At 46.4% G+C, this 27,586-nt stretch overlaps 2 protein-coding genes and 1 long non-coding RNA gene across 3 annotated transcripts in view; 2 read left to right on the top strand and 1 right to left on the bottom strand.

The window, feature by feature from the left end:
* Window positions 1-15,943: 15,943 nt before the first annotated feature.
* Window positions 15,944-23,388, bottom strand: LOC113604140 (uncharacterized). Its single transcript, XR_003425987.2, has 3 exons — window positions 21,383-23,388; window positions 18,126-18,231; window positions 15,944-16,801 (listed from the first exon to the last, which is right to left on the bottom strand). It is a non-coding gene; the product is annotated as an uncharacterized LOC113604140 (long non-coding RNA).
* HILPDA (hypoxia inducible lipid droplet associated) lies at window positions 22,580-24,808 on the top strand. The gene is given in 3 exon segments (XM_015071091.3): window positions 22,580-22,801; window positions 23,911-24,134; window positions 24,137-24,808. Coding segments are annotated over 3 exon segments (459 nt in total). The 5' UTR covers window positions 22,580-22,601; the 3' UTR covers window positions 24,172-24,808.
* The window catches only part of GARIN1A (golgi associated RAB2 interactor 1A), a 26,403-nt gene continuing 21,483 nt past the window's right edge, over window positions 22,667-27,586 (top strand). Inside the window, exon 1 of the mRNA XM_015071090.3 lies at window positions 22,667-22,801. The gene's annotated coding sequence lies outside the window, so the exon portion shown is untranslated. The remainder of the gene's footprint in view (window positions 22,802-27,586) is intronic.

Here is a 27,586-nt window from a genome sequence, read left to right as displayed (position 1 = left end):
CTAGGTCAATGAATCTCAGCCCTGGCCACACATGAAAATCTCTTGGGGTACCTTAAAAAAGTAATTCCTATGCCTGTGCCTCACCCCAGCCAATTACATCAGAATCTGTGGGTAGGATTCCTAGCATCCATGAGTTTTATTAACCTTTCCAGGTGATTCTAACGTAAAGCATCAAGGGCCATCACATAGGTGCTTTACAAACACTTCAGTTCAACCTTATCACAACCCCCTCAGCTACTACGTATTATTATCCACATGTTACAGGTGAGGAAAACAAAGCACAGAAAAAAAAGTAAATTGCCCAACTGATCCTGGATAGTCCCTAATGCCCTAAGGTTCTCCACATTCCCGAACGGGGGTTTTCAGGAGGGGATAACATCTATGTCTGTCAACACCCATGTGAACTAATTAGCTCAAGGCAGTTCACCATTTCTACAATAGGCGGAGCTAAATTCCTTTCAATGACCTATTTTGGCAAAACTGAAAATTTCTCCCGGTAGTCAGCGGGTGGTGTTCAATCTGATTCTAAGGTTTGGGAAGTAACACAACACCCAACAGTCACAATATCCCATTAGTAACTGTGGTCATTTGAGAATTAATCAAAATATTTTTTCTTTGAATTTATGTGTACTATTTTTTCAAATGGTTATGTTGTTAGGATATATATATTTGCTAAGTGGTTTGGTCTTGACTAGTTAATAAAGGGAAATTTATGGCATTAAAAAAAAAAAAGGCACTGATGCACTAAGGTCTCCACCCTAATGCCAAGGCCACCCAGCAAACATGCAGAGGGAGGATGTGAATGCGTCCAATCTGACCCCAGAGCCTGAAAACCTACCCTTCCTTCTTAATTGGCCTCAAGAAGTACTTCACTTCTCCATCCTGTCCTAGATGCCAAACCATTGGGTTAGGAGCCAACCTGGAAAAGATGGAGCAGACATAAATTGGACATTACTATTAAGGCCACAAATCATTTCGATGTCCTTTGGCAAGCGACCTAACGTCCATGAGTCTCAGTTTCCTCATCTGCAAAATGGGGATGGTGAAATCTACGCTAGAGAGTTACAGGCTGAAACAATGTTAAAATCATGAGGTGCCTGGGTGGCTCAGTAGGCTGAGCGTTCAGCTCAGGTCATGATCTCACCGTGTGTGGGTTTAAGTGGGCTCACTACTGTCAGTGCAAAGCCCACTTCAGATCCCCTGCCCCTCCCCTGCTCGTGCACACTCTCAAAAATAAACATTAAAAAAATTTTTAAAGGTAAAAATCGTAAAGTATCCGGTATAGGACAGGTACTCAATGTACTCGATAAATGGTTTGTTTTTTTTTTGTTTTTTTTTTTACCTCTCTTCCCTCCTCACTTCCATAACTGAACTGAAGGCATAGGGATACACCATGTCCACAGAGGTATGAAGCACACACACACACACACACACACACACACACACACACACACTCTACACCATCTGTTTATGCCCAATCCTCAACCTCAAGCACATTATTTATACATACATACATACATACATACATACATACATACATGTAATCACAGCATCTCAGCTGATGAAATCAACACACATAAAAAACCCTGACAGAATGATGAAGCAGAGAAGTTTTTGAACTAACTCTCCTTTTCCCACATAAACTTCATGGATGGCCACTGCTATGTAGAGACCCTCTGCCAGCCCCACAGTATTGTGCAGACTCTAGAGATCCAAACCCTCCCCCTTTCCAGTTGCCCACCACATCACTGTACATAACCCCACTGGCCCAAGGGGATGCTCAGGACCCAGAAGTGTCCTCCACTTCGTCTCCACACACAAAAACACTCCCACCATTCGTTCTTAGCAGCATCTGTCGCAGATTGGATGACCACCTCTCCGAGGTGTTATTTGCAGGAGGAAACCTCTACACAAGAGGGTACCTGAGCTTTCAACTTTAGATATTGTTTCTCTGGGCTTAAAGTCTTTTATCAGGTAGACCTCTGTCTGTGAGAGGCAAATCTTATGTCTCACCTGGTAGGTGGTTCAACTTCGGGTCAGCTTCTAGGGAGGAAGTGGATGAAGAAACAGTGTGCTTAATACATTCATCTCATAAATATCTAGTGAGTATCTACTATGTGCTAGGCACAGGGGCATGGACATGAATAAGATGTAATCACCGACCTCAAGGCTTATGGTCTAATAAAGGGCACAGGCTGGGAAACAGGCGATTACAAATCGCATGTGACATATGCTAACACAGGAAGGAGGCATAGGCATATGGAACACAGGAGAAGGGCACAGAATCCACACTCAGAGGGTCAGCAAAGACTTCCTGGAAGAAGGGACATGTAGACTGACACTTAAAGGTTGAGAAGGAGGCGTGCCTGGGTGGCTCAGTCAGTTGGGCGGCCACAGCTCAGGTCATGATCTCATGGCCTGTGAGTTCGAGCCCAGCATCGGGCTCTGCGCTGACAGCTCAGAACCTGGAGTCTGCTTCAGATTCTGTGTCTCCCTCTCTCTCTGCCCCTTCCCTGCCTGTTCTCTTTCTCTCTCTGTCTCTCAAAAATAATAAACATTAAAAAAAAATTTTTTTTTTTAAATGTTGAGAAGGAGTGAGGCACGCGGAGAAGGTCAGGAGCATTCCGGGAGAGAAAACAGAGCAGCACAGGTAAGGTCCAGGGATGGAAAAACAGAGTGGATGAGAACTAGGTGCCTCACAATTGTGCAAAGGATTGGGACATGGTTACGACCACTTTTGAGTCTTTTTTGAGTCTAAAGCTTTGCCCAAAGTTTTCATTTAACAACTATTTACTGAGCTCCTACCACGAGTAAGGACTGTTTGCTGCGTGGGGTCCGTGTGTGTGAGGAAACCCACACACCACACCAGTGTGAGCCCCACATTAACCTTTCCTCTCTTGCTGTGCCCAGATACTCACTACCTTCTTTAAGACTCTCGTGATCACGGGCCAGTGTCCTACCTGGATGGCAGGCCTCATTTGAATCTTGGTTCTCATATGTCCTTGCTAAGGTCTTGCTTTGGATTCTAGCAGCCCTAATGAGAACTGTTCCAGAGTTAGGCAGGGCTTGCTTGTATTAACCCTTCAGCCTCCAGGAGCAGGGGCTCAAAGTGAGGTGACACCAAGGTGGCACTGCATCCATTCTGAGTTTGAGGGGCCTGGAGCCACCTCGCTGCTGTATCAGAAACTTAGGCATAGGGAAAGGTGGCAAAGATGATATTTACTTTTTAGCTGAGGGTTAAGCACCAGAATTCTGGAGATAACTAAGGGAGAGGATTTGGCCTATTCTATTTAAACCATTGGAGCTCCCGGGGTTGTGCAAGACAGGGGGTTGGGATGGGTGGGTGCCAGGACAGCCAGTTCAACATGCTTGCTATCTAATGTTCACAGAGTGGCTTCTGGGCATGATGTCCCCAGGGCCGGTCCTGATGCCCATCCCCCATCCCCACCCTGGGACTCTGAGCTACCTAAAATACCAACCTCGCCACTTTTGTAAAACACCAACCTCACCATCTTTGAAAATCAATAAATTAAATTAAAAGGTTGGAAGTGAAATCAGTCCGGACAGAAGTCGCCCCTAAGGAGACACTGCTGCTGAGAAGCCATCAGCTTCCAGAGGGCTGCTCAGCTCTTGACCTACCTGCTTGTGACTGGGGCAGGACCTGCCCACTTCCGGGAAAGACTCAGTCACTCTGGCCCTGCCCGCTTAGCCCAGGTGTGCTGACTTCGTGAGTGCTGATGGAGGCTTAGCTCCACTGGCACCTTTCACCTCCTTCCTGCCCACTCACTTCCCTGCCACAGCGACCTCCCTACAGAGTGCAGGCAGACACCTGTCACAGATTCCTCTCGTTGGGGGAAGGGGACTAGACTCTGCCACGCTGCGGGCGGGGTGCATTTACATCTGGCCCAGGCTTTGGGGGCTCCCCAGGGCTTCTCCTCCGGGTCGCTGTGTGGCCATCCTCAGGAAGGTAGAGCGGCTGCCTCACTGAGTTCGGGGACCACCACCTTCTGGAGGCCCCTCCACACAGGACAGTCTAGGACAGCCACTGGCAGCACCCCCCCCCCCCACCCCGCCCCAAGAAGAGGTGGCTCCCGAGGTGAAGGTGACCGGGAGTCCTCGGTATCTCAAAGCACCTCCAAGCCCGCCTGCTCAGCCTTCCCCCGGGGAACAGGGATTCTGGCCCCCCGGGTCTGCTGCCTCTCCCTGCCTGGATGTCAGTCTGTTCCAGGGGAGAGGTGAGCAGGGACTCCTTCCCGTTAAGAGCGGCCCAGGGCAGTTTCCGATTGAGTCAGCCTCCCGGGGAGAGCACCGCTCGGCCAGCTCAGAGCTGGGTGGCCGCAGGGACTTGCCCGCTCCCTTCCTCCCAGCACGCGGGGCAGCTGGGCAGCCCCCGCGGCAGCGCAGACCGGCAGAAGCGCAGACAGACCGACGGAGGGGCGGGGCGGCCGTGAGTGAGTTAGAGCGAGCTCCAGCAGGGAGCAGAGCCGGGAGCAGAGGGCGGCGCGGGGGGTCCTGGGCCCCTCGGGTCGTTGGACGCCAGGGCTGTCCAGCCAGAGAAAGCACTTGACCGCAGCAAGTCGGGAGCGGGGGGGGGGGGGGGGGGGGGGGGTGGGGGGAGGTGGTGGGGCTTGCTTAGATTTCTCTTCCCTCCTGGGACAAACTTAGTACCATCCAGGACCTTGCATCAAAGACTGGTACTTTCCGCACCCAGGATTTCCCCGGGGAAGTAACTTCTGCGGCTGGGAGGAAGGAAGGGTCCCCCACCGCCCCTTCCACTCTCAGGAAACACAGATGAGGCGTACAAGAGAGGTGATGTGGAGAATTAGTTAAGAGCATGGATTCCAACTTGGGTGAATCCTGATCTTGTCATTAAAAAAAAAAAATTTTTTTTTTTATGTTTATTTTTGAGAGAGTGCAAGCAGGGGAGGGGCAGAGAGAGGGGGAGACACAGAATCTGAAGCAGGCTCCAGGCTCTGAGCTGTCAGCACAGAGCCCAATGCGGGGCTCGAACCCACAACTGTGGGATCATGACCTGAGTTGAAGACTGATGCTTAACCAACTGAGCCACCCAGGCACCGCAAAAAAATTTTTTTTCATGTTTATTTATTTTTGAGGCAGGGGGAAGGAGCAGAGAGAGAGGGAGATTCAGAATCCAAAGCAGGCTCCAGGCTCTGAGCTGTCAGCACAGAGCCCCAAGTGGGGCACCGTGAGATCATGACCTGAGCTGGAGCCCAGCGCTTAACAGACTGAGCCCCCTGGGTGCCCAGTGATCCTGTCATTTTTGAGCTGTGTTACCCTAGGTGAGTTCCTGTGGTTCCTCAGACACCAGCTTCCTCACACGTAAAGTGTGTAATAATTACTATTGCACCTGTTTCTGAGGATTGCTGAGAAGATTAAATGAGACAGAATTCAGATCGCTTAGCTCCCTGCCTGGCACAAAGTTTGAACTCAGCACATGGTTTTCAAGTGTGCCTTTCACAGGAAAACACCGTACCCCAAAAGGTGGTGATTTCACACAAAAAGGAAAATACGTTTGGGCAGACGGGTTTTGGATCACCACCCAAATCGTATGGAACAGATGACAGCTTGTTTCTCACCAAGCACTTCAGTTTCCTTCTGGATAAAGCAGTCCTAAAGAAAGGCGAGCTGGATGCAAAAAGTGCTTCCTAAAACCCTTCAAACATGACTTCCTCAATTCTCCCATCTGTACCCACCTCCCCCCCACACCCACACACACAAGATTTCAGCCCAGCCCCCCAGAGCCGCAGGCCAGGAGGCAAACACGGATGTCTCCCTGTTGGCCTCACATAATCAATATCTATTATTTTTTATTTGTTTTAAATTATATGGATTCTTCCCTTTCCCTTTGTCCTTGTTGCCCTTGTCCGAAGTAGAGTCAGTTTCTGGAGGCACCAGAAATCTCAGCTGAGTCTGAAACGGTGAAGAAAAGTTCCCCAGAGAAAGACAGAACAGGTCAAGTATTGAGAAGAGCAGAGGCAAGGCTCAGCGGCTTCGCCAGACGTGTTCTATGGAACAGCACGAAGCTCTGTGCAGAGGAAGCGAGGTCCCAGCTGAGGCACTGTGGCCTAATGGCTTCGCACACCAACTCGTGGGCTGCCCTGTCTGGGTTGGAATTCCAGCTCCCACCTTCATCAGCAAATTACTTAATTTCTCTGTGCCTCAGTTCCTCATCCATAAAATCGGATTTGCTGTAACAATACCCAGCTCCGAAGGCTGTTGGGAGGGTTAAACAAATTGATACGTGGAAGGGAACTGAGAACAATGATTACATATAACAAGCGTTCCATGCATGTTAGATATTACCCTTTGCAATTCATATGTAAGCTTTGGAGTGGCCGTTTTTTTTTTTTTTCTTCATTCAAGACCCCAAGTACACCCTGTATTTTTATTTATTTATTTTTGATGTTTATTTATTTTTGAGAGGGAGAGAGTGAAGCAGAAAGTGAGTGGGGAAGGGGCAAAGAGACAGGGAGACAGAATCCAAAGCAGGCTCCAGGCTCTGAGCTGTCGGCACAGAGCCCAACGATGGGGGGCCTCGAACACACACACCTCAAGATCACGACCTGAGCTGAAGTCAGACGCTTGAGTTTAACTGGCTGAGCCACCCAGGCGCCCCCACCCTGTATTTTGATTAATCCGAAATGCAAACCACCCAAATGCACTTTATTTCTCTGTATTAATGTATTCTTCAACGCTGGCCTGGGGGTTGGGCAGATGAGTAGAGGAATTTACAGGGGCCCCTGGATGGCTCGTTTGGTTAAGTGTCCACCTCCAGCTCAGGCCAGGATCTCACGGTGTGTGAGTTCAAGCCCTGCATTGGGCTCTCTGCTGTCAGCACAGAGCCCACTTTGGATCCTCTGTCTCCCTCTCTCTCTGTCCTCCTTCCACCGCTCCCATGCCTGCACACTCATTCTCTCTCTCTCTCAAAAACAAACATTAAAAAAAATCGAGGAGTTTATTGCAGAAAATCAAGGAGTTGTCTTGTGACACAATAAGCCAGTTATACAATCAACATTAGTCAGCAAGGATTTATTGAGCACTCACTAGGTGCCAGGTACTATGTTTCACACACCTTCCTCTAGAGCCCCAAATAGGAGAGTTAGGTGGAGAGGAATTGATTTAAGGGTCTCAGAAAGACCAGCCTTTGTCTCTAATATCTCTCTTCGTGACTACTTGAAATATTCAGCACTGATTTCACTTTTTCAAACCCCTCTTAAGGGTGATGCATTCTGGTTGGGTCACTGTTCTACGGTACTCAGTGAGGTCACACATCTAATACCTAACACCAGTAGGAACTCCATTGTCTGATTAACTCATCTTCTGGAGCATGCGGATCCCTAAAGGCTTCAGTGGGGCTGTGAAGACTAGAAATCAGGTGTTTATTTGTGCATTTTCCCCCTTGGGAGTCCTATTACAGGCAATATAGGAGCTAGATAATAGGACAGCCTTCCAAATACAAAACATCAAAAACATGACAAACATTCTTTTAAATGCATAGCCGAGCTTGAAGAAAAAAAAGAAAGGGAAATCTGCAGAGTCAGAAGATGAATACACGAAGCAAAGCAAGCGGACCTGAAGCCAGCCAGGGCTGTCCTGTGGGTGTTGGCTCATCTCAATAACCAGAACCTGGCAAAGAGCTGGAGCCCTCAGGGCTGTGCTCTCAAGGAAGGGTGGGCCAGGAGAAATCTAACCATCAGCAAAGGGAGGGGTCAGAAATATGTGCCTGTCTCTGTGTGCATTCCAGACCTGAAAAAAAATTTCCCATGAGAATTTGCTATCATGCCCTTCGGGTACATTTGAGACTACAATGTATACTATACCTGGTCTGGTAAAACACTAGAGGAAACGTTAACAAAAATTCAGAATGATTGGCGGCTCTTTAAAGAACTTTGCACCTGGGTGGCTCAGTCAGTTAAGCATCTAAGTCTTGATTTTAGCTCAGGTCATGATCTCACAACTTGTGGGTTTTGAGCCCCACATCGGGCTCCATGCTGACAAGGCAGAGCCTGCTTGGAATTCTCTTTCTCTCTCTCTCTCTCTCTCTGCCCCTCCTCTGCTCACTCTCGGATCTCCCTTTCTCTCTCAAAATAAATGAATAAACATAAAAAAAAAAAAAGAACTTTGCACAAAGCTTCTCTGGAGGAGCTACCCCTCCCCCAGATTCCATAGGATTCCCTCAAAAACAAGTTTGGACAAGTAACGCTCAAATACAAAACAAAACAGAGGAAAAAAGCCTCCGTGAGCAAATATCAGCATACCTAGCAAACTGCTGTGTAAGACCCCTTCCATCTCCTGATAATGGAATTATTAGGTACAGCATTAAAAAAAATAAGACTTTTTAAAAATGTTGAAGGAAAACAAGAAGAAACTGAAAACATGAGAAAAGCACTACATGCTATCAAAAAAGGCAAAAGAGTTTTGATAAACAAGTCAAATTAGTCATGGAGAAATGAAAGCCGTATTAATCCAAATTTAGAACTATTTAGGCAAGTTAAACAGCAGATTAGATAGAATGGAAGACAAAATTAGTAAACTAACAATAAATCTAAGAAATTACACAGCATGCAGCAGAGATGGACAGAAAGAAGGAGAATATGAAGGAAAAACTAAGAGACACAATGACCAGAATGACTAACATCAGGACTGATATTCATGGAACTGGCATTCTGTAAGGGAAAATAGAATAAAGAGAGGAACTATTCTAAGAAATAGTGGCTGATAATTGTCCGGAAGCAACGAATGACAAGAGTGCTCCCCTTCCATCATTAATGTAAGCTAGATGACAAAGGAATAATATTTTAAATGTCTAAGAGCAAATAACTAGCAAACTACAATTTATACTGAGCCAAACTAGCACTTAAAAGTGACACCACCAGGGTGCCTGGGCAGCTCAGTCAGTTAAGCGTCCGACTCTTGGTTTGGGCTCAGGTCATGATCTCAGGGTTCATGAGATCATGGGGCTCTGCACAGACAGCACAGAGCCTACTTGGGATCTCTCTCTCTCTGCCCTTTCCCATCCCACACATGCATAGGCACTCTCTTTCAAAATAAATAAACTTAAAAAAATAAAAGTGACAGGGTCGCCTGGGGGGCTTGGTCGGTTGAGCGTCAGACCGATTCGGTTCAGTTCATGATCTCACGGTCCGTCAGTTCGAGCCCCTGTGGAGCCCCATGCTCTGTGCTGACAGTTGGAACCTGGAGCTTCCTTCGGATTCTGTGTCTCCCTTTCTCTCTGCCCCTCCCTCACTCGCGCTCTGTCTCTCTCAGTCAAAAAATAAACAAACATTAAAAATAATAAAAATAAAAGTGAGAGCACCCATGGAATGGGAGAAAATATTTGCAAATCATGTATCTGATAAGGGACTTGTATCCAAAACATGTAAGAGCTCTTGCAACTTAACAACAAAAAGATAGTCCAATTAAAAGATGGGTAAAGGAGTGGAAGGACTTTTCTCCAAAGAAGATAAACAAATAACCAGTATACATGAGAAAAGATGCTCAACATCATTAGTCATTAGAGCTTAGACTTTTTTTTTATGGAGGTACAGTTCATACACGGTGAAATTCACCCGTTCAAAGTATATAGTTGCTGAGGCATATGGTAACTCCATGTGTAACTTCCTGAGGAATTAGCGCATGTTTTTCCAAAACAGCAACCTCATTATATCCCCTGCTGCAGTTCCTGAAGGTTCCAGTTACTCCACATTCTTTTCAACACTTTTTACCCTCTGTTTTATTGTTTTATTTTGTTTTGTTATTGCCTCTGCAGCTGAAGGTCTGTGGGAGTGGCATTCAATCTTGCTTTCATTGTATTTGTATTGTAGGGTCTGTGATCTTTATGTAGGGTTTATAGAGTCGGAAAACAAAAGACTCTACTCTCTATACACCCTTCAGAATTAGGAAATCAGCCTTATCCACGCTAAAGAGCATCCCAGGATTATTTCCAATATTGCAAAAATCCTGATATAACCCACGTTAGGGTTCTTAGGCTAACTGAAATGTCAAGTGATTTAATTTTGACTAGAATTATTTTAGCTGAGGAAGAAAAGAGAATGCACTTCCTTCAGGCTGTTTCACCACCAAAAAGCACAAACCTGGCATATAGTAAATGTTGAAGTGAATGAATAAATCATTATTAGTTCTCACTTGTTAATCAGGATCTCTGATTGGCAAATTGTTGGAGGAGACAGAATCGAAATGTGGATTAATGGATGAGGCTAAAGAGTCCTTAGTGTCAGAAGAATGGGAACTTTGCCTCTGGAAAATCCAGAAGTATGATCTGTCCCCAGAGTTACTCCTTGGTTAAGACTGATGGGACCGCTCTCCTTCTAAGGCCTTTGCCTTCCCCTGGACCTCTGCTCCCAGCTCACTCCTGATCTGGCCCCAGATACACCCATCCCCTAGATGCCTAGTGTCCCACAGCACAATCCATCTCCCCCCGCCCCCACTGCCTTGCTCCTTTCCCCACCCCCACTGGTGTCCTAAAATGAGTTAATCTGACATTCCTGCAGATGTGTAAATGATGTCAGTTTGTGTTAGAAATCTGTATGATTTCCCTAGGGCAGCCGTAACAAAGCACACTAAAACAACAGTGTGTATTCTCTCACAGCTCTTGAGACCAGAAGTCCAAAGGTGGTGGCAGGGCCATGCTCCCTCTGAAGGTTCTGGGGTAGAATCCTTCCTTGCTGCTTCCAGCTTCTGGGAACCCAAGCACTCCTTAACTTGTGGCAGCATATCTTCAATCTGCCCCTGTCTTCACACGGCCATCTTCCCTCTGTCTGTGTCCAAATTTTCCACTTCGTTAGAAGGACACCAGTCATTTTCCAAACATGTATCATGCTATTTGGTAGAACAAGAAATAAGTTAAATTTTTGCCCTCAGAGGACTTCCAGCCTGAGGTTTTCCTTGATTTAAAGTGACTTTCTCCGGGCACCTCAGTCAGTTGAGTTTTGGACTCTTGATTTTGGCTCAGGTCATGATCCCAGCGTCATGGGATCGAACACTGCATTGGGCTCCACACTCAGCATGGAGACTGCTTAAGACTCTCTTAATAGTGAATTATTATATTAACCATATATTGTGCATTTTAAGTTAAAGTTTACTTTTTTATTACTTATGTGAGTTATATATAAATTTAAGTGATAAGGCCCAGAGCCTTATCAGCCAAAAGTATGAATATGCTATTAAGCTTCTAGACCTGTAAGTTGAATAATCAGAGGATAAGAGGGAGGAAGTGTCCTAAAGGCAAGTAGTGTAGGCTCTAAAACGCCCTGCCCAGTGCTTATTCATAGTGACGCTTAGTAAATCATTGTTGAATAAATGAGTGCAAAAGAGAGGAAAACAATCATAAACAAAATTAAAAGCAAGTAGGGAAATATTTTTTCATAAATGCAACAGGAAAGGGCTCAACTTCTTAATATGTCCAGAACTTGGAAAGTTGATAAGAAAAACAATAAATTTTTAATACAAAAATGGCAATGCCAGATAAACGCCTCTCCTGGAACTTAGCGTATTAATTTTGTAAGAGAATATAGGGGACCACATGAGGATAAGTGGATCTTGGGTGTGTAAGAAGGGGGACTCAATCAGAAAATGCAAGGAGGCTAGCAGCAGATCTGGGTTGGACCTTTTTCAGATGAGCAAGAGGGCAGGAGGGGAATTACTCTGTGTTCTGACAGGATGATCTGATGTCCCAGGTTGGGGATAGCAGCCAGAAAAATCAGAGGGATACACTGATAAGCTTCCTGCTTTGGGAGCAGGAATGTGACTTCCCTGGGAAGGACTTAGAGGGTGAACCCATCCTTTGGGGAGGAAATCCAGCTCTGGCAGTGGACATCACCCCCGGGGGAGAAGGGTAACATCCTCCCTGGAGCTTGAGCCAGCTCTGTCTTGCCCTGACAGGTCCGGGGAGCCCAGGCTTGGGAATAGGGTTTGTTGAAATCTGGGCTCTGCTGAGAGCAGCAGCTTCTCATTTTTGTCTGGCATGGAAAAATGTCCTTTCCTTGGTCAACCAGGTAATGAGACTTGGGAAGTCAGTAATGCAAGATTGGTTACTGAGCTTGTTTCCAGGCCATTGTCTGGCCTCCAGACTGCGGAATAACTTTGACTTTATGCCCTTCCCACTAGGGGCCTCATGAATGATGTCTCATCCTCAGGAGATAGTTTCACAATGCATCCCCTCTGTGGGAAGGGGCTGTTCAGGTGTGCTGGCCTCTGGGAGCATGGAGGGGAAGGATTCCCCTCCTTTCCTGGCTTGGAAGAAGTAAGGGAGCTGTAGGCAGCCCGTGTCCACTATTTACTGGGTGACTCACTAATCCAACCAGAGAGCTTGAACTTCCTGCAGTGACTGAGCCCAGCACACAGTTTCAGGTACACAAAAACAGCAACAGTCACATGCCCGTTGACCAAGTGACCTGTACCAGGAGTCTTTGAAAGTCACCTGCCCAGGCACTTTGGGGCAGTAGGAATCACATCGACAACGAGAACATCAACAGGCTGAGAGCCACTCACAGTGTCAAGGTTCCTAAGTGTGCCCACACCTGCCCCGAAGTACACACTCAGAGCCCCCTGGGCTCTACATGTCCCATTATATACCTGCTCCTTCTTCTGGGTGGCTCTCATTTTGCATGAGTCCCTAAGCTGGTGGTTTTCTTCACTGTGGAAGGAGATTTTCCACATCTACCTCTTTTTCTTTTCCCTTGATTCCTCCCTCTCCTGCAGAGACGGAAGAGGCAGGGGACAACTATGAGTTTATTCCAGAAGCCGGAGGACAAGAAGCTGCCAGGATGCCATAAAAGCCCTGAGTTATAGAATCTAATCCACTACAAGGAGCTTTAGAGCATTACGTAGCTCAGTCTCTGTGTTTTAACAGAGGACCCTGAGGCTGCACCGAGGAAGGGATGTGCCCCATTGCTTCAGGCTGGGCAGTGGCCAAGCCTGAGTTTGGTGATGTGGGTGACATGGGCAGGGAGGGTACAAGTTCAGTCTAGCTAAAGGGTTTAGTGACCTCAGGGGGCTCACTGATATTTACTGCTTGTGTGTGATAGGAGATTGATCAACAGATCACCACTGAGCATCTGGTTTGTACAAGGCACAGATTAAAAAGACGCTATATTTTTAATTTTTAAAGTAATCCTTCCTCTCAAAGTGATGACAACCTAACAGTAGAGATAAATAAATAAGTAAGTAAAACATTTGTTCTAGGGGAACAGGAGGTTTTCTAGACAGAACACCTTTATCGATTGAAAGACAAAACGTTGAATGCTATGATATCAGGAAGTGATACTTGAGTATGCAAAAGAACCAGAGGTGAGGGACTGGAGAGGTTCCCAAGGCCAAGTGGGAGAGCCGGGAGCCTGGCATACTGAATGAATTTAGCTGCCTTTCAGGATTCATCGGGGTGTTGGGGGAAGTATGGGGGGGTGGGGTGGATTGGGAGGTTGGGGTTGGGGGCTGGGTAGGGCTCAGGCGGGCCGGACCATCCTATCACCATTGAAGGGAAGGGAGGGGGAGAATTCTGGCTGGATAGTCTTTGCCGGCAGCAGCTTCTGCCCTTCTTGGCTGGGATAAGAGGCAGCAGGGCGGCCCCCCTGCCCTCCACTAGCCAACTTGAAACAGAGCCACGCAGTCAGTCAGCTGGCAGCAGAAATGTCTGGGCATCTGTGTCTGAGGGAAAGGTGCCAGCCTGACAGGAAGAGCGAATGTGCCCATGTGGGCACATATGTGTAAACACAGGGCATGTGCGTGTGTAGCCACATGCAGAAGAGACGGAGGTAGGTGTTGTAATTATGAATGAAAACGGCACAGACATCGGGACGACCCCATGCCTCTGGAGCCCCCCACCCCGACGTCCATCCCCCTAGTGCAACAGCAAAACACCTGCCTCCTTCTGAAACTCCTGCAGCCACTGGCCGAGCAGCACAAAGCCCACTCTGCCCCGTGCCTGGCTCGGTCACAGCTGACCTGGGCTCCCTGCTCTCCGCCCACTGTGGTCGCCAAGACAAGGACCAGGAGGAAGGAAGACTTCCTCTAGGTCTTAGCATTTAATAACGTTATGATTCCATGAAGGAAAGAGGGAGCAGAATATCAATACACAGATTTACTCTAATTGTTGGGTGGACATAACTTAGTTGACAGCCCAGAAACAGAAAGCTGTTTAAAATACATGTTTTGAGCAAGTTTCCCTTCTGATTATTATTACCTACAGAAATCAAAGGACTAGGTAGTCCTCGGCCTTTGTGGAGATGAGGAAATAGTGCTTCTTCACCCTATATTTTCCTCGGCTTTTTCACGCACGTGCTTTCCCAAAGTTCATCAAAGTTTTCTTCTTTTTATTTATTTTTTTAACTTCAAAAAAATATGTATTTATTTTGAGGGTTGGGGGGGGGAAGGCAGAGAGATAGGGAGAGAGAGAATTCCATGCAGGCTCCTCACTGTCAGCACCAAGCCCCATGTGGGGCTCGAACTCATGAGCCATGAGATCACGACCTGAGCCAAAATTAAGAGTCAGAGGCTTACCCGACTGAGCTACCCAGGCATTCTTCTTTTTCTTCTTACCATATATGCTTAGAATAGAAAACTGGAAACTACAGGAAACTATAAATCTACCACTTACCCATTTTAAGAAACTTGCACGATTCCTACACATGCCTACGTAAGCTGGATGCCTCCAGCACATTAAAATACACCCATATCCCACATTTAAAGTTATCAGGTTGAACTGAAATTGTCCAGTTGACATGATGTCGTGTTTGGAGAACCTTTGATTAAGTGTTTATTCATTTTAATTTTGCCTTTTAAAAAATCTTGAAGGGGCGCCTGGGTGGCTCAGTCGGTTGGGCATCCGACTTCAGCTCAGGTCATGATCTCCCAGTTGGTGGGTTCGAGCCCCGCATCAGGCTCTGTGCTGACAGCTCAGAGCCTGAAGCCTCGTTCAAATTCTGTGTCTCCTCCTCTTTCTGGCCCTCCCATGCTCATGGTCTGTCTCACTCTGTCTCTCAATAATAAAAAATAAACGTAAAATATATATATATATATTTAAATAAATAAATAAAACAAAAAATCTTGAAGCAATTTCTTTTCTTTTCCATATCTCAAATATTTTTAAGAGTCCTTGAAAAGTCTATAGGTCCCTGGCACTGAGCTTTATTGTGATTAATGAATTAAAGGGCCCGCCTAATGAAAAAGTGTCAATGTTAATATTTCAGAATGCACCCTGTCAGTCTTTCCCATATATATATATATACATATATACATATATATGTATATATACATATATAATATGTACATATTTATGTGTGTGTATATATGTATAGTTAAAGTATATGGTCCATATAGTTTTGAAAACTATTCTTTTCTACTCTGTATTGTTCATCAAGCAATTCCCAAATGGGGCTTGTGGACAGAGGTCTACAGTGTCTTCCAGACCCACTCCCACCCATGCCACAGCTTCTGGAACCACACACCCCTGAGGCAGAAACGCTTAGAAGACAGTTCATTTCCCTCCTCCCTGCATTTCACAGGGAAAGTAACTTGTCCCAGGTCAGTGGGTAGTTAGCATCAGAACCACGCTCAGAATTGAGGCCCCTGGCCCAGGTAGGGGGCGAAGAAGCCTCTGTTTGCCTTGGGTGCTCTTTGCCCATCTTTGGGGACCGGCTCTCCCTTCCATGGCTCCACCTTCCTCTGGTGCCCTGCACTGCCCTAGCCCGCCCAAACACCCCACCTCCACAGCTGCCACTGCTCTTGACCCAATTTCCCCATCCAAACTCCCTTGGCTGTCTTCCCCTGGTTGCATACCTGCTGTTGTCACAATGTTGCACAAGCAATTAATTTTACAAAATGTGAGTTTAAATTTTTAACGTTTTTTCTCCAGTTGTAAAAGTAACTCATGTGCACCCGAGAATAGTCTGGGGGGGGGATATCTCGTAGCTGTATCACCCAGTAATGCTCATTATTAAAATGTTGCACAACAGATACAAATAAATGAAACCAATCAGTGAGCAGCTGTTCCTTATTCACTCAACAAATATTTGCCGAGCACCTACTACATGCCAGGCAGCGCTCTGGGTTTAGCATAGTAATTGACAAAACAGTCCAAATCCTTGTCCTCAGGTAGCTACCTGCTAGTGAGGACAGATAGTTGATCTGTACATAAATATAAAACATGTTTGATGGTATTGAGTACTATGAAAAAAAAAAAAGCAGTATGTTCCCAGCTTAAATGTTTACCATTTTTAAAAAAGTGGTATTATCGAAAACGGGTTTGTTCTTGTTTTTCTTAACCTTTAAAAGTTTTTTTTTTTGTTTTTTTGTTTTTTTTTTTTAATTGACTTTGGACTTAAAAGTTGCAAAGCAGTAGAAACACTTTCCATGCACTTCCCCAGCCTTCCTATCTTGGGTGTTCCCGTTGTGATGGTCCAGCCAGCGGGTTCACACAGATGCAGCTGTATCCATTAACCCTGACGGGTTTCTTCGCGGTTTCGTCCGTGGTTCTGCTGCCGTCTGTCCTGGGCGAGGACCTCTCCGATCTCACATGCTGCACTCTGTGGCCGTGTGTCCTACCTTCTTCTGGTCTGGAAAGGTAGTTTTGAGTAGTCATAATTTGTTCGGTTTTATTTCGTTTTCCCAGTGTTTATTCACTCTTTCTTCTTGAATCTCACGATTTTTTCCCCTAGGTTCAGTTTTCTTTTCAGGTACATGCTTGCAAGTTTCCTTAATAAGGGTCTAGGGTGGTTCATTCTGTTTTTTGTTTGTCATTTGAAGATGTCTTCAATTTGCCTTCCTTTTTAAATAACAGCTGTATTAAGATCCAATTCACATGCCCAAATTCACCCCGTTAAAGTGTGAAATTCGGTGGTGTAGAGTGTATTTACAGAGTTGTGCAACCAGCTCCACTGTCTAATTTTAGAACAGTTTCATCATCCCAAGAAGAAACCCTGTACCCATTAGCTGTCATTCTTTATTCCCTTCTCCCTCCAGCCCCTGGCAACCACTAACCTATTTTCTGTCTTTATAGATTTCCCTATTCTGGACATTTCATGTCAATGGAATCATACAATACGTGTCCTTTTGTGTCCGGCTTCTTTCACTCAGCATAATGTTTTCAAGGCTCGCCCATATTGTAAGCATGTATTAGAACTTCATTTTTTATGGCTAAATAATATTCTATTGTATCACATTTTGTTGATCTGTTCATCAGCTGATGTACAGTTGGGTTGTTTCCACCTATTTGGCTATTAGGTATAATGCTGCTATGAACATTTGCATATAAGTTAATGGTAACTCTATGTTTAACTTTTTCAGGAACTGCCAAACTGTTTTCCACAACAGCTGACCACTTTACATTCCCAACAGCAATGCATAAGCGTTCCATATCCTCACCCACGCTTATTTTATTTTCTTTAAAAATGGATATATAGGGGGGCGCCTGGCTGGCTCAGTCGGTTAAGCGTCTGACTTGGGCTCAGGTCATGATCTCACGGCTCGTGAGTTCGAGCCCCGCGTCGGGCTCTGTGCTGACCGCTCAGAGCCTGGAGCCTGTTTTGGATTCTGTGTCTCCCTCTCTCTGACCCTCCCCTGTTCATGCTCTGTCTCTCTCTGTCTCAAAAGTAAATAAATGTTAAAAATAATAATAATAATAATTTTAAAAAATGGATATATAGGGGCACCTGGCTGGCTCAGTTGGTTAAGCGCCCAACTTCGGCTCAGGTCATGATCTCACGGTTTGTGAGTTCAAGCCCCATATCGGGCTCTCTGCTGTCAGCACGGACCCTGCTTTGGATCCTCTGTCTCCCTCTCCCTCTGCCCCTCCTTTGTGCGCTCTCTCTCAAAACTAAATAAACGTTATATATATATATATATATATATATATATATATATATATATAGCCATCCTAGTGGGTAGGAGGTGGTATCTCATTTTGTACATCCTGTCTTGCGGGTCTGTTTTAACACAAACTGTAGCATATGACACACACACTACACACTTGGCTTCTTCCACTTAATGTATTGTGGAGATCACATCCGTATGTACAAAACTGCTTATTCTTTTTGCTGACTTTACGGTGACCCCTTGTATGAAAGTGCAATCCTGGTCATTTACTTAACCAGTTTCTCCTGATAGGCTGCTGTGCTTCTTCCCAATCTTCTGTATCGTAAACAGTGTTGCAACGATTGCCTCTGAATACGCCATTCTCCACGTGCAGGAGTTTGCCTGCAATGACAAGTGAAGGTCTAGGTTAAGGGGCGTACACATTCTTTCATTTTTACAGCCATTACCGAATTGATTTCCATACAGGGTACCCATTTGTACTCACCAGCAATGCAAGACATGTTCTTTAACCGGACCCAGGATCATAAGATCAAATTTGTGAAGATAGTGTATTCTTCACACAGTACTCGCATGTGGGCTGACTATGACTCCATAGGGGGTGTGAGATAAAGATAGGGTTCATAAGGAGCTTTTCTTTTCCTTTTTTTTTAAATATAATTTATTGTCAAATTGGCTTCCATACAACACCCAGTGCTCACCCCAACAAGTGCCCCCTTAATGCCCATGAACCACTTTCCCCTCTCCCCCACTCCCCATCAACCCTCAGTTTGTTCTCTGTATTTAAGAGTCTCTTATGCTTTGCCTCCCTCCCTCCCTGTTTGTAGCTTTTTCCCCCCTTCCCCTCCCCCATGGTCTTCTGTTAGGTTTCTCAAGATCCACATATAAGTGAAAACATATGGTATCTTTCTCTGACTGACTTATTTCACTTAGCGTAATACCCTCCAGTTCCATCCATGTTGCTGCAAATGGCAAGATTTCATTCTTTCTCATTGCCAAGTAGTATTATTCCATTGTATGTATAAACCACATCTTCTTTATCCATTCACCAGTTGATGGACATTTAGGCTCTTTCCATAATTTGGCTATTGTTGAAAGTGCTGCTATAAACATTGGGGTACATGTGCCCTATGCATCAGCACTCATGTATCCTTTGGGTAAATTCCTAGCAGTGCTATTGCTGGGTCATAGGGCAGCTCTGTTTTTAATTTTCTGAGGAACCTCCACATAAGGAGCTTTTCCTGATAAGCAGTCCCCAATGAGGAGGTAGAACGCAAAGAGAGTTTGTCTTGGGACCCTATCTACCCTCCTTTGGTGGAACAGTGGGGCCTTACTAAGATGCTGGGTAAGATAGTCATCTTTTCCTGTATTTCTCCAATAAAAAATGCTTACTTCGTTTCCAGTCTTCCATTTACTCATGGTGAATGTTACAATTCCAGATCCCCAAGCAAGGCATCTCCACCCTAGTTATGTTCTTACTTCATATTTGCCTACCACCCAGTTCTCTCTCTTCCTCTATTTCTGGGCTCCCAAGAACCACAGTACATTCATGATAGTGTGCTTTGGGAGCTAATTAGATTAATAACCACCATTTATTTTGCCCTTAGTCTATGCTAAGTATTTTACACCCATTCTTTAGTTTAATCTTCGTAACAGTCTTATTAGGTTAGAACTATTATTGCTTCCATTATATAAATGAAGAAACTGAGGCCAGCAGAGCCCGAGGGCAACAACTAACAAATTGTGGAGCAGGATTCACTCTCCAGTGTGACTAATTTCTAACCAATACTCCTACAGTACCTGGGGCTGGTTGTTAGATATTTTAGGTCTTATCTATCCAACTAGATGACAGCCTGCTTAGGATAAGAATTTGCCTCTAGGGGCTGGCTCAGTCAGTGGAGCAAGTGACTCTTGACCTCAGGGTTGTAAATTTAAGCCCCATGTTGGGCACAGAGATTACTTTTAAAAAAAGAATTTGCTGCAGGATCCCTGGGTGGCTCCGTCGGTTAAGCATCTGATGCCTGATTTGGGCTCAGGTCATGATCCCACTGTTCATGGAACCCAGCCTCAAGTCCGGCTCATGCTGAGCATGGAGACTGCTTGAGATTCTCTCTCCCTCTCTCTCTGCCCCTCCCCTGCTCATTCTCTCTCTCTCTCTCTGTCCCTACCCCCCTCTCAAAATAAATAAACATTTAAAATAAACATGTTTCTTTAAAAAGAAAAAAGAACCTGCTTCTAAATGGCTTAATAAAACAATAGCCACTACTTACTGAGCATCTCCTATTTATTTATTTATATATGATTTTCCCTAATTTACAGATTAGGAAACCAAGGCTCAAATAGATTGATTAATTTGGCCAGTATTGGAGCCAGGACAAGAATCCTGACTTAGACATCCCAGTACCTACCCAAAGATGACAGCCAATAATATTTGTAGCTGATAGTTGGGAAGCAAAGGGCTATCTATATTCACTCAAACCCTGGTTATCTTCAGCTGGCATGACATTCAAGCAATGACAGTGAATATGGGGGAGAGGGAATTGTTCGAGAGGTGCCCATCTCTTCCTTCCAGCTGTGTGAAAATAAAAATTTAAGGCTCACAATATGCAGACCCCAAAGGGTTATTGTGGAACTTCAGGGTTCAAGCACCAAACGTAGGCTACTATGAACAAAGTCCCTCTTTGGGACTTTTGTGGTCAATGATACAGATGATGTTAACACTCATGCAATGTTTTCTAATTTTTTTGTAAGTTTATTTATTTATTTATTTTGAGAGAAAGAGAGAGAGTGTGAGCAGGGGAGGGGCAGAGAGAGCGAGGGAGACATAGAATCCCAAGCAGGTTCTACACTGTCAGCATGGAACCCCCCCCCCCCCCCATGTGGGGCTCCAACTCACAAACTGCGAGGTCATGAGCTGAGCTGAAACCAAGAGTCCAGCACTTAAGGGACTGAGCCACCCAGGTGCCCCCCCCCCCCCCCATGGAATGCTTTCTATGTGCCGGGCACCATTCTTTGTGCTATATACAAGGATGAATTCATTGACTTTCCAGGTAAGGGCTATTATCATTCCACATAACATGTGAGGAAACTGAAGCACAACAAGATTAAAGGATTTGCCCAAAGCCCCCAACTAGCAAGTGATGGCTTTTGGGACATCTGGCAGTGTGATTTTGGCGCTCTAGCGTCTCCTAACAACAGAGCAAGAGTCACTGGGTCCAGCACAAAAGCGGACAAAACTCTAAGGAAAGACCAAAAATTCTTGCCGGCTAAACAGAAAATTTAGTTTCTAAGTGCCTGCCTGCCAGCACGTCTTCATCCCCAACTTTCTCCACCCACTCCTCCTGGAAAACAGAAGACTGTGAACCCAGAAAGTAGGGGAAAGGTCGCAGTTGGGATTTGGCCCCTCCCTTCCTTCTTTTTCACTAAAAGGCAGAGCAGGGCAGTGCTCCCGGGTTCTCCCCCATCCAGCCTCGGCACATGATCCTGGCACGTGGAACCACCAGTCCTACAGCTCCGTGGACCAGCCTAGACTCACCTGCCCCGGCGCTTTGGCCCACTGCCCTCCTCCTCCTCCCCAGGAGGAAAGCAAGGAAACCACTGGCAGCCTTCTTGCCTGCAGGTTCCTTCCCAGGGGCCCGCTGACTCCTGGTGTCTTCCCAGGACTCTCTATTTTCCGAGATCCGCCTTTGGGTGCTCTCACAGTAGAACGGTTACATTTCTCTGGTTTTGCGGGGGTGGCGGGGTGGGGGTAACGGTGGGATTAGCAAAGCTTCCCAGCCCCCAAATCTGAGACTGAACTGTCACCTCCTAGCTCTTTGGTTCAATCTGAAAGTATCTTTAAAAATCATCTTGTAGGGGTGCCTGGGTGGCTCAGTCGGTTAAGCGTCCTACTTGGGGGGGTCAGGTCATGATCTCACAGTTCATGATCTCACAGTTCCTGGGTTCAAGCCCCGCTTCGGGCTCTGTGCTGACAGCTCGGAGCCTGGAGCCTGCTTCGGATTCTGTGGCTCCTCCTCTCTCTGCCCCTCCCATGTTCATGCTCTCTGAATAATAAGTAAACGTTAACAAAATAAAATAAAATCATCTTGTGTCCACACTTTAGGTGAGAAAACTGAGGCCCAGTGAGTACAAAGTGACGTCTTTGTGACGTCAGAACAGGCACCAGGGCCAGCTGAGTGTTTCACATTTTCTAACACATGACAAACTTTCGTAGAAAGCAGAACTTAATACGATGCGAAAACGCCTCACCATTCCAATGATATCAGTGGTAAATTAAACCTCAGGCCTTGGACTGGAGAGTGGGGGTGGTGCCCGGAATGCTGACACTTCTAGAAAGTGAAAGCTCTTCAGTCCCTGGAATTTAAACACTGGGGGCAGGGGGTGGGGGTCTGATGCCTTCTGACAATCTGTGCTTTGTTGGAATGTCTGGTGAAGAAGCCCTCCTCCGCAGACCGGTCTTCACCTGACCTGAGGGTCCCTTGGATTGGGGCACCTCAGGTGTGTCTTCCAATCCACTTAGTACGGGGGTAAATGTGCTGATTCCTTCCAAAGTTTCCTGCAGCAGGAAGAAGCAGTCCGAGTTAACACACACGCTGACCTTACTGCCGATCTCAGTGACTCACAACCCCAAGTTGCGTTCTTTCCAAAACAGGTCGGACTGAGAGCCCTGCTCTGAGACCCCGACCTCGGACCGCCCCGCGTGGGGGCGGGGCCGCGGACGTGCGTCCGGGCGAGTGCGTGCGGCCCCAGTGCGCATGCGCGGGCTCCGGGGCTGGGACGTGGCTATAAGTGGGCGGTGTGGGCGGCCTCCCGGTGTTGTCTGCGGAGGGCTGCGCTTTTGTGCTCCGAGAATCTTCTTGGTTGCGATTCAGCTCTGTCCCGGGGCTGACTTTCTCGACTCCTGCACGACCCGCTGTTACCGCGAGTGGACGGCTCCTGGCCCTTCCTCCTGGAGGTGAGAGACCCTGTGGGCTTCCCCGCCTTCCCGCCCCTATTCCCCGGGCTGCGTGCCCCTCGGGCCGCCTCGGGTTCCTGGCCTGGGGCCGCGCTGCCTGGAGCGGGTGCTCCTTGCTCCGCCTCCACTCGGGTCCGGGAGTCAGCCGCTCCAGCTGTGTTTTCAGGGATGACCCTGTGTTACATGACGCCCTCCCCATGCTCGCTAGTGCTGGATTAGGTGTCCCAGTCCTGCCCTCCCGAAGAACCCTTCTTGTCACAGCACTTGGCGCGGTGGGTGGGTGGTAACTGCCTCTCTTCTTGCTTAGATTGTCCGCCCGATGAGGACAGGGTTCGTGTCTGCCGGACCCCGTGTGGCCGTAGTACCTTGCAGAGCGCCTAACACACTGTACTATTCAGGGCGTAGTTGTTAAGTGAACTAGATAGATTTGACTGTCTGAGAATTATTTTTACTTATCAAAAAATTTATGATTAACAGGAACCTGACTGAGATGTGAGGGAGACCTCTAGACAGGTTGCTTTCTCAAGGGCATGTTCTTACAACTCCTCCCTCAGAAACAGACTCGGTTCTGGAAGATTTTTGGCCCCTCTGTGCCCTGAGCTGTGGCACAGGGATTGTGCATTGCACCAGGCGGAGGAGTAAAAAGGTTTTGCTTTAGAAGAAGTGAAAGTTGTTGTTTTGTTTTTTTTTTTTAAAGTTTATTTAAACTTTCAAGAGAGAGGGCACCCATACATGTGGGGGAGGGGCAGAGAGGGAGAGAATCCCAAGCAGGGTCTGTGCTGTCGGAGCCCGATGCTGGGCTGGAACCCACAAAGCGTGGGATCATGACCTGAGCCTAAATCAAGGGTGGGGGGGAAGCTTACCCCTGAGCCACCCAGGTGCCCTAGAAGATGTAAAAGTTTTGAGGAGTGCTTTTGAGTTAGCCCAAGAAGTAAGTCTAGCTCTGGGGCCATGGAGTTTATAGTGTAAATATGCTGGGAGATTCTGTTGCGGAAGAACGTGCGCTGGTCCCTATCTCCCTGTCTTAGCTCCCTAGGAAGACAGAAGTCAGGGCCAGATGCATGCATATCCCAGAAGGCTATAGGTTAACCACACCTCTCTTTCCTCAGCATCCAGAGGCCTTCCAGAAGTGGAAGAAAGCTTTACTGCTCTGCAGAGGAGTGTGGGGTCCTTTCAGCCATGAAGCCTCTGTTGAACCTCTATCTCTTAGGTGTGGTGTTGACCCTGCTCTCCATTTTCGTTAGACTGATGGAGTCCCTGGGAGGCTTACTGGAGAGCCCGTTACCTGGGAGCTCCTGGACCACCAGAAGTCAACCAGCCAGCACAGAGCCCCCTAGGGCCTTCCAGACCATCCATCCAGAGGGGTGTGATAAGACCTCACTCCACCGGCTATAACCTTGGAACACCAGGCAGGGTCCGGGCAGGAACTGCGCAGGCAGGCTCCGAACATCAGTATTATCAGAACTGTTACCAGGCCCTTGAAGGGCCTCTTCGTCTGGATGCTCCTGTCCTGGAAAAAGAGCCTGTCCGATGTGAACGGGTTGCCTATGACTGTGATGGAATGATGTCACTCTTCCCGGGGTCTGCTGTACCCTCTGGTGTCCTTGACAACAGTTCTCTGACATCTCTTAGTTAGGGGCTTGTGCTTCATGTTCAGCCGTTGGGAGATGGTGTCGTTTTTGTCCCTGCTTCCTCAACATCTGCCAAGAGTTCCTTCGGACTTGCGCGTCTTATGGTCAGTCTGTTTGGTGTTCAGCCTCTCTTCCATGAGAGCTTGTCTGTGTGGAAGTGATATATGGGTTGGTGTATGGGAGGGGGAATGATGAAATAGTTTCCAATTCTCATTGTTTCACATGTTAAATGCCCTTTCTCCAACATACAGCGAACTTGTGAATATCAGTCTGAAGGGGACACTGGGATGACACAGCCTGCTCAGGACATGGCATTATGGCCACCATGTGGCTTAAATGGATTTCTAATGAAATAAAAGTTGAGTATATATTTCTACTTTGTGTCATGTTGACCTCTGCCCTTGAAATTAGTGGTAGGGAAGGGTCTTAATTCCTAGATCTGGTGTTTGACATCTTAAAAACTTAGAAGCAGAAAAGTACTTAAAACACTTTGTTTAAAACATGAGGTAAATACACCTGGATTTGGAGGCCAGGGCAGTTGTGTCTGCCTCATATCAACAAGTCTTCTGATCCTGGGCCAAGAATATTCCAGTATTCTCTTGACTCTCCATTTCTAAAGAAAAATGATTATTCTAGCACCCTCGCCTTCTGTCTCTGGGAGAAGGAGACTGTCAGTCCAGTAGGCCTTGGTTTTTTCCTTCTGCACTGTTGAAGTAAGGAGGGCTCAACTCTGTTCTCCAAGTCATTTGGTAAAATGCCCACATCTCACAACAGTTGTTTCTGTTCACTCCCAGATCTCTGCAGCGTGGCTTTTATACAGAAATGGAGAGCTATTTTTTTTCTACTTGTATCCACCACTCCTCCATGTTCAGGTGCATTCACTCTTCTGTCCCTCGTAATATAGATCCATTCACAGTCTCTTGATTTGTGTTATTTTATGTAAGGTGAGTTTGATTTACTTTTGCCCAAGGGTAAGACTGGAATATGGTCTTCTCTGCTGAACTACTTTTGCTTCCTGGGTTGTTCTGAAGCTTAAGTGCCACACGCTAGAAGCTAGTGGTTTGGGCATCACTTCTTTTTTTATTATTATTTTTCAAATTATTTTTTAAATGTTTTATTTATTTTTAAGACAGAGAGAGACAGAGCATGAGTGGGGATGGGGCAGAGAGAGAGGGAGACAGAATCTGAAGCAGGCTCCGGGCTCTGAGCTATCAGCACAGAGCCCAATGTGGGGCTCGAACTCACCAACTGTGAGATCATGACCTGAGCCGAAGCCGGAAACTCAACCAACTGAGCCACCTGCGTGCCCCTGGACATCACTTCTATTTATTGCACGGTGGTGGTCACTGGTGCTATTTACCAAGTATTTCCAGCTTCCCACCTTCTGGGTGCATAGTACGATTGGGCTCCCTGATCCTTTGTGGATGGCTCGGGTTATGTGAACTTGTGTTTCAGCAGCATAGTACAATCAAAACTATAGTTGGTTTTTTATCTCTGATTTCAGGCACTTTCATGTGCCAGTAGTTTTCCTAGACAGATTTCTTAAATTTGATATATTTTCTTATTCTCACATCTCTCCGACTCATTTGGTATGTTTCAAATTTTAAGTGGGAGAGTTGCATTTTAAGTCTCTTCCCCAAGCGGTTTAACTGCAATGGTTTACAGGGTGCCACAACCTTTGAGGTCTTTGCTCTAAGACAGTTGGATCTACTTGGAGGTTTTAGGTTTTAACAACAGATATGATGGTCATACTAGTGTTACAGTCTTTCCTACGAGTAGGGTCACCTGCTGTCCCCACTTGCTTGGCAGAGGGGTTTTCTGGGGTGTAGTACTTATCAGAGCTAAAACTGGGACAGGTATAGGTAAACCTGGTCAAGGCAATTAGATGGGTAAGATGGCCAATCGGTTATTCTACCTGAAAAACATGAGTTCAAAATGGCGTCTGTCATTCCAAACATTTCTCAGCTTTATCTGTTAACCAGTTAGGGATGAGAAGCAGTTGCTTCTGTGAACCCTGCAAGCCCGTTGATTTCTGTAGTCTCTCTGCGTCCCTTGTGCTGCTTGCAAACTGGCCAGTTCAGTTCTTGTCTGAGCTAATTCTGTACTTTGTTGATGGTGACCAACAGTATCCAATTCAGGCTGCTAAAATTCTGTTCTCTGACTTTCTCTTACTAGATAGATTAAATAATGTGTGTCTTCTAAATTACTGTAGACACCAGTTTTACCAGATACTCTTCTACTGTATAACATGAGTTGTCCTCTTTCTTTCAATAAGATCTCTTTGCTGCCCTCCAAGTAAGTTAATGTCACACATACTAAGGCTTTTTCTTTTTTTAACATGCAACATTCCCCCCCATTGCCCCCTGCAACACACACATTCCTGTCTCCTTATCAGTCAAGGACACATTAGATTAGGTTATGCTGCAGCAACAACCCTAAATTCTCAGTAGCTTAAAAGAGAGTACATTTGCCCAAGGCAGTACTCCTAGGAAGCAGAATTGGGGCCTAATCAAGGAATATTCCCTTCCTCGGGGTAAGGGGACTTCACTGCATCTGCTCAGTGGCACATCATAATCATGAGGCTGCTGTGTTTCCCATTCTCCCCCTTTCCCCTCAGTGCATTCATCTTGTCCCCATTCCACCAATATTTACTAATTTTTTTTTAACATTTATTTTTGAGAGAGAGAGACAGAGCATGAACGGGGGAAGGGCAGAGAGAGAGAAGGAGACACAGAATCTGAAGCAGGCTGCAGGCTCTGAGCAAGCTGTCAGCACAGAGCCTGATGCGGGGCTCGAACCCACAAACTGTGAGATCATGACCTGAGCCGAAGTCGGATGCTCAACCGACTGAGCCACCCAGGCGTCCCTCCACCAATATTTATTAGATGTGTGGAAGCACATGGCTTGTCTTTTTAGTTTATAGATCTCCATCTCAAGCCACATCCAAAACTGGTATAGAAACCATTGTGCATCACTTGGAGATTCTTCAGTTTGGCCTTGATGTTGTGGCTGAAGGGAATTATTGGATTGTCTCCTTCGGGGGAAGTATGGTGAATGGATTCCACCTGCAGGAGGGATAGTGAGCTGAATGATTATTCACTCAGAAGGTTCAGTAGTGGTACTCATTAATGTTCTCCAAGTATTTCTGCCCTTG

The sequence above is a fragment of the Acinonyx jubatus genome, chromosome A2, assembly GCF_027475565.1.
Source record: "Acinonyx jubatus isolate Ajub_Pintada_27869175 chromosome A2, VMU_Ajub_asm_v1.0, whole genome shotgun sequence".
Classification (NCBI taxonomy): Eukaryota; Metazoa; Chordata; class Mammalia; order Carnivora; family Felidae; genus Acinonyx; species Acinonyx jubatus.
This window is presented reverse-complemented; position numbering and strand designations above follow the sequence as displayed.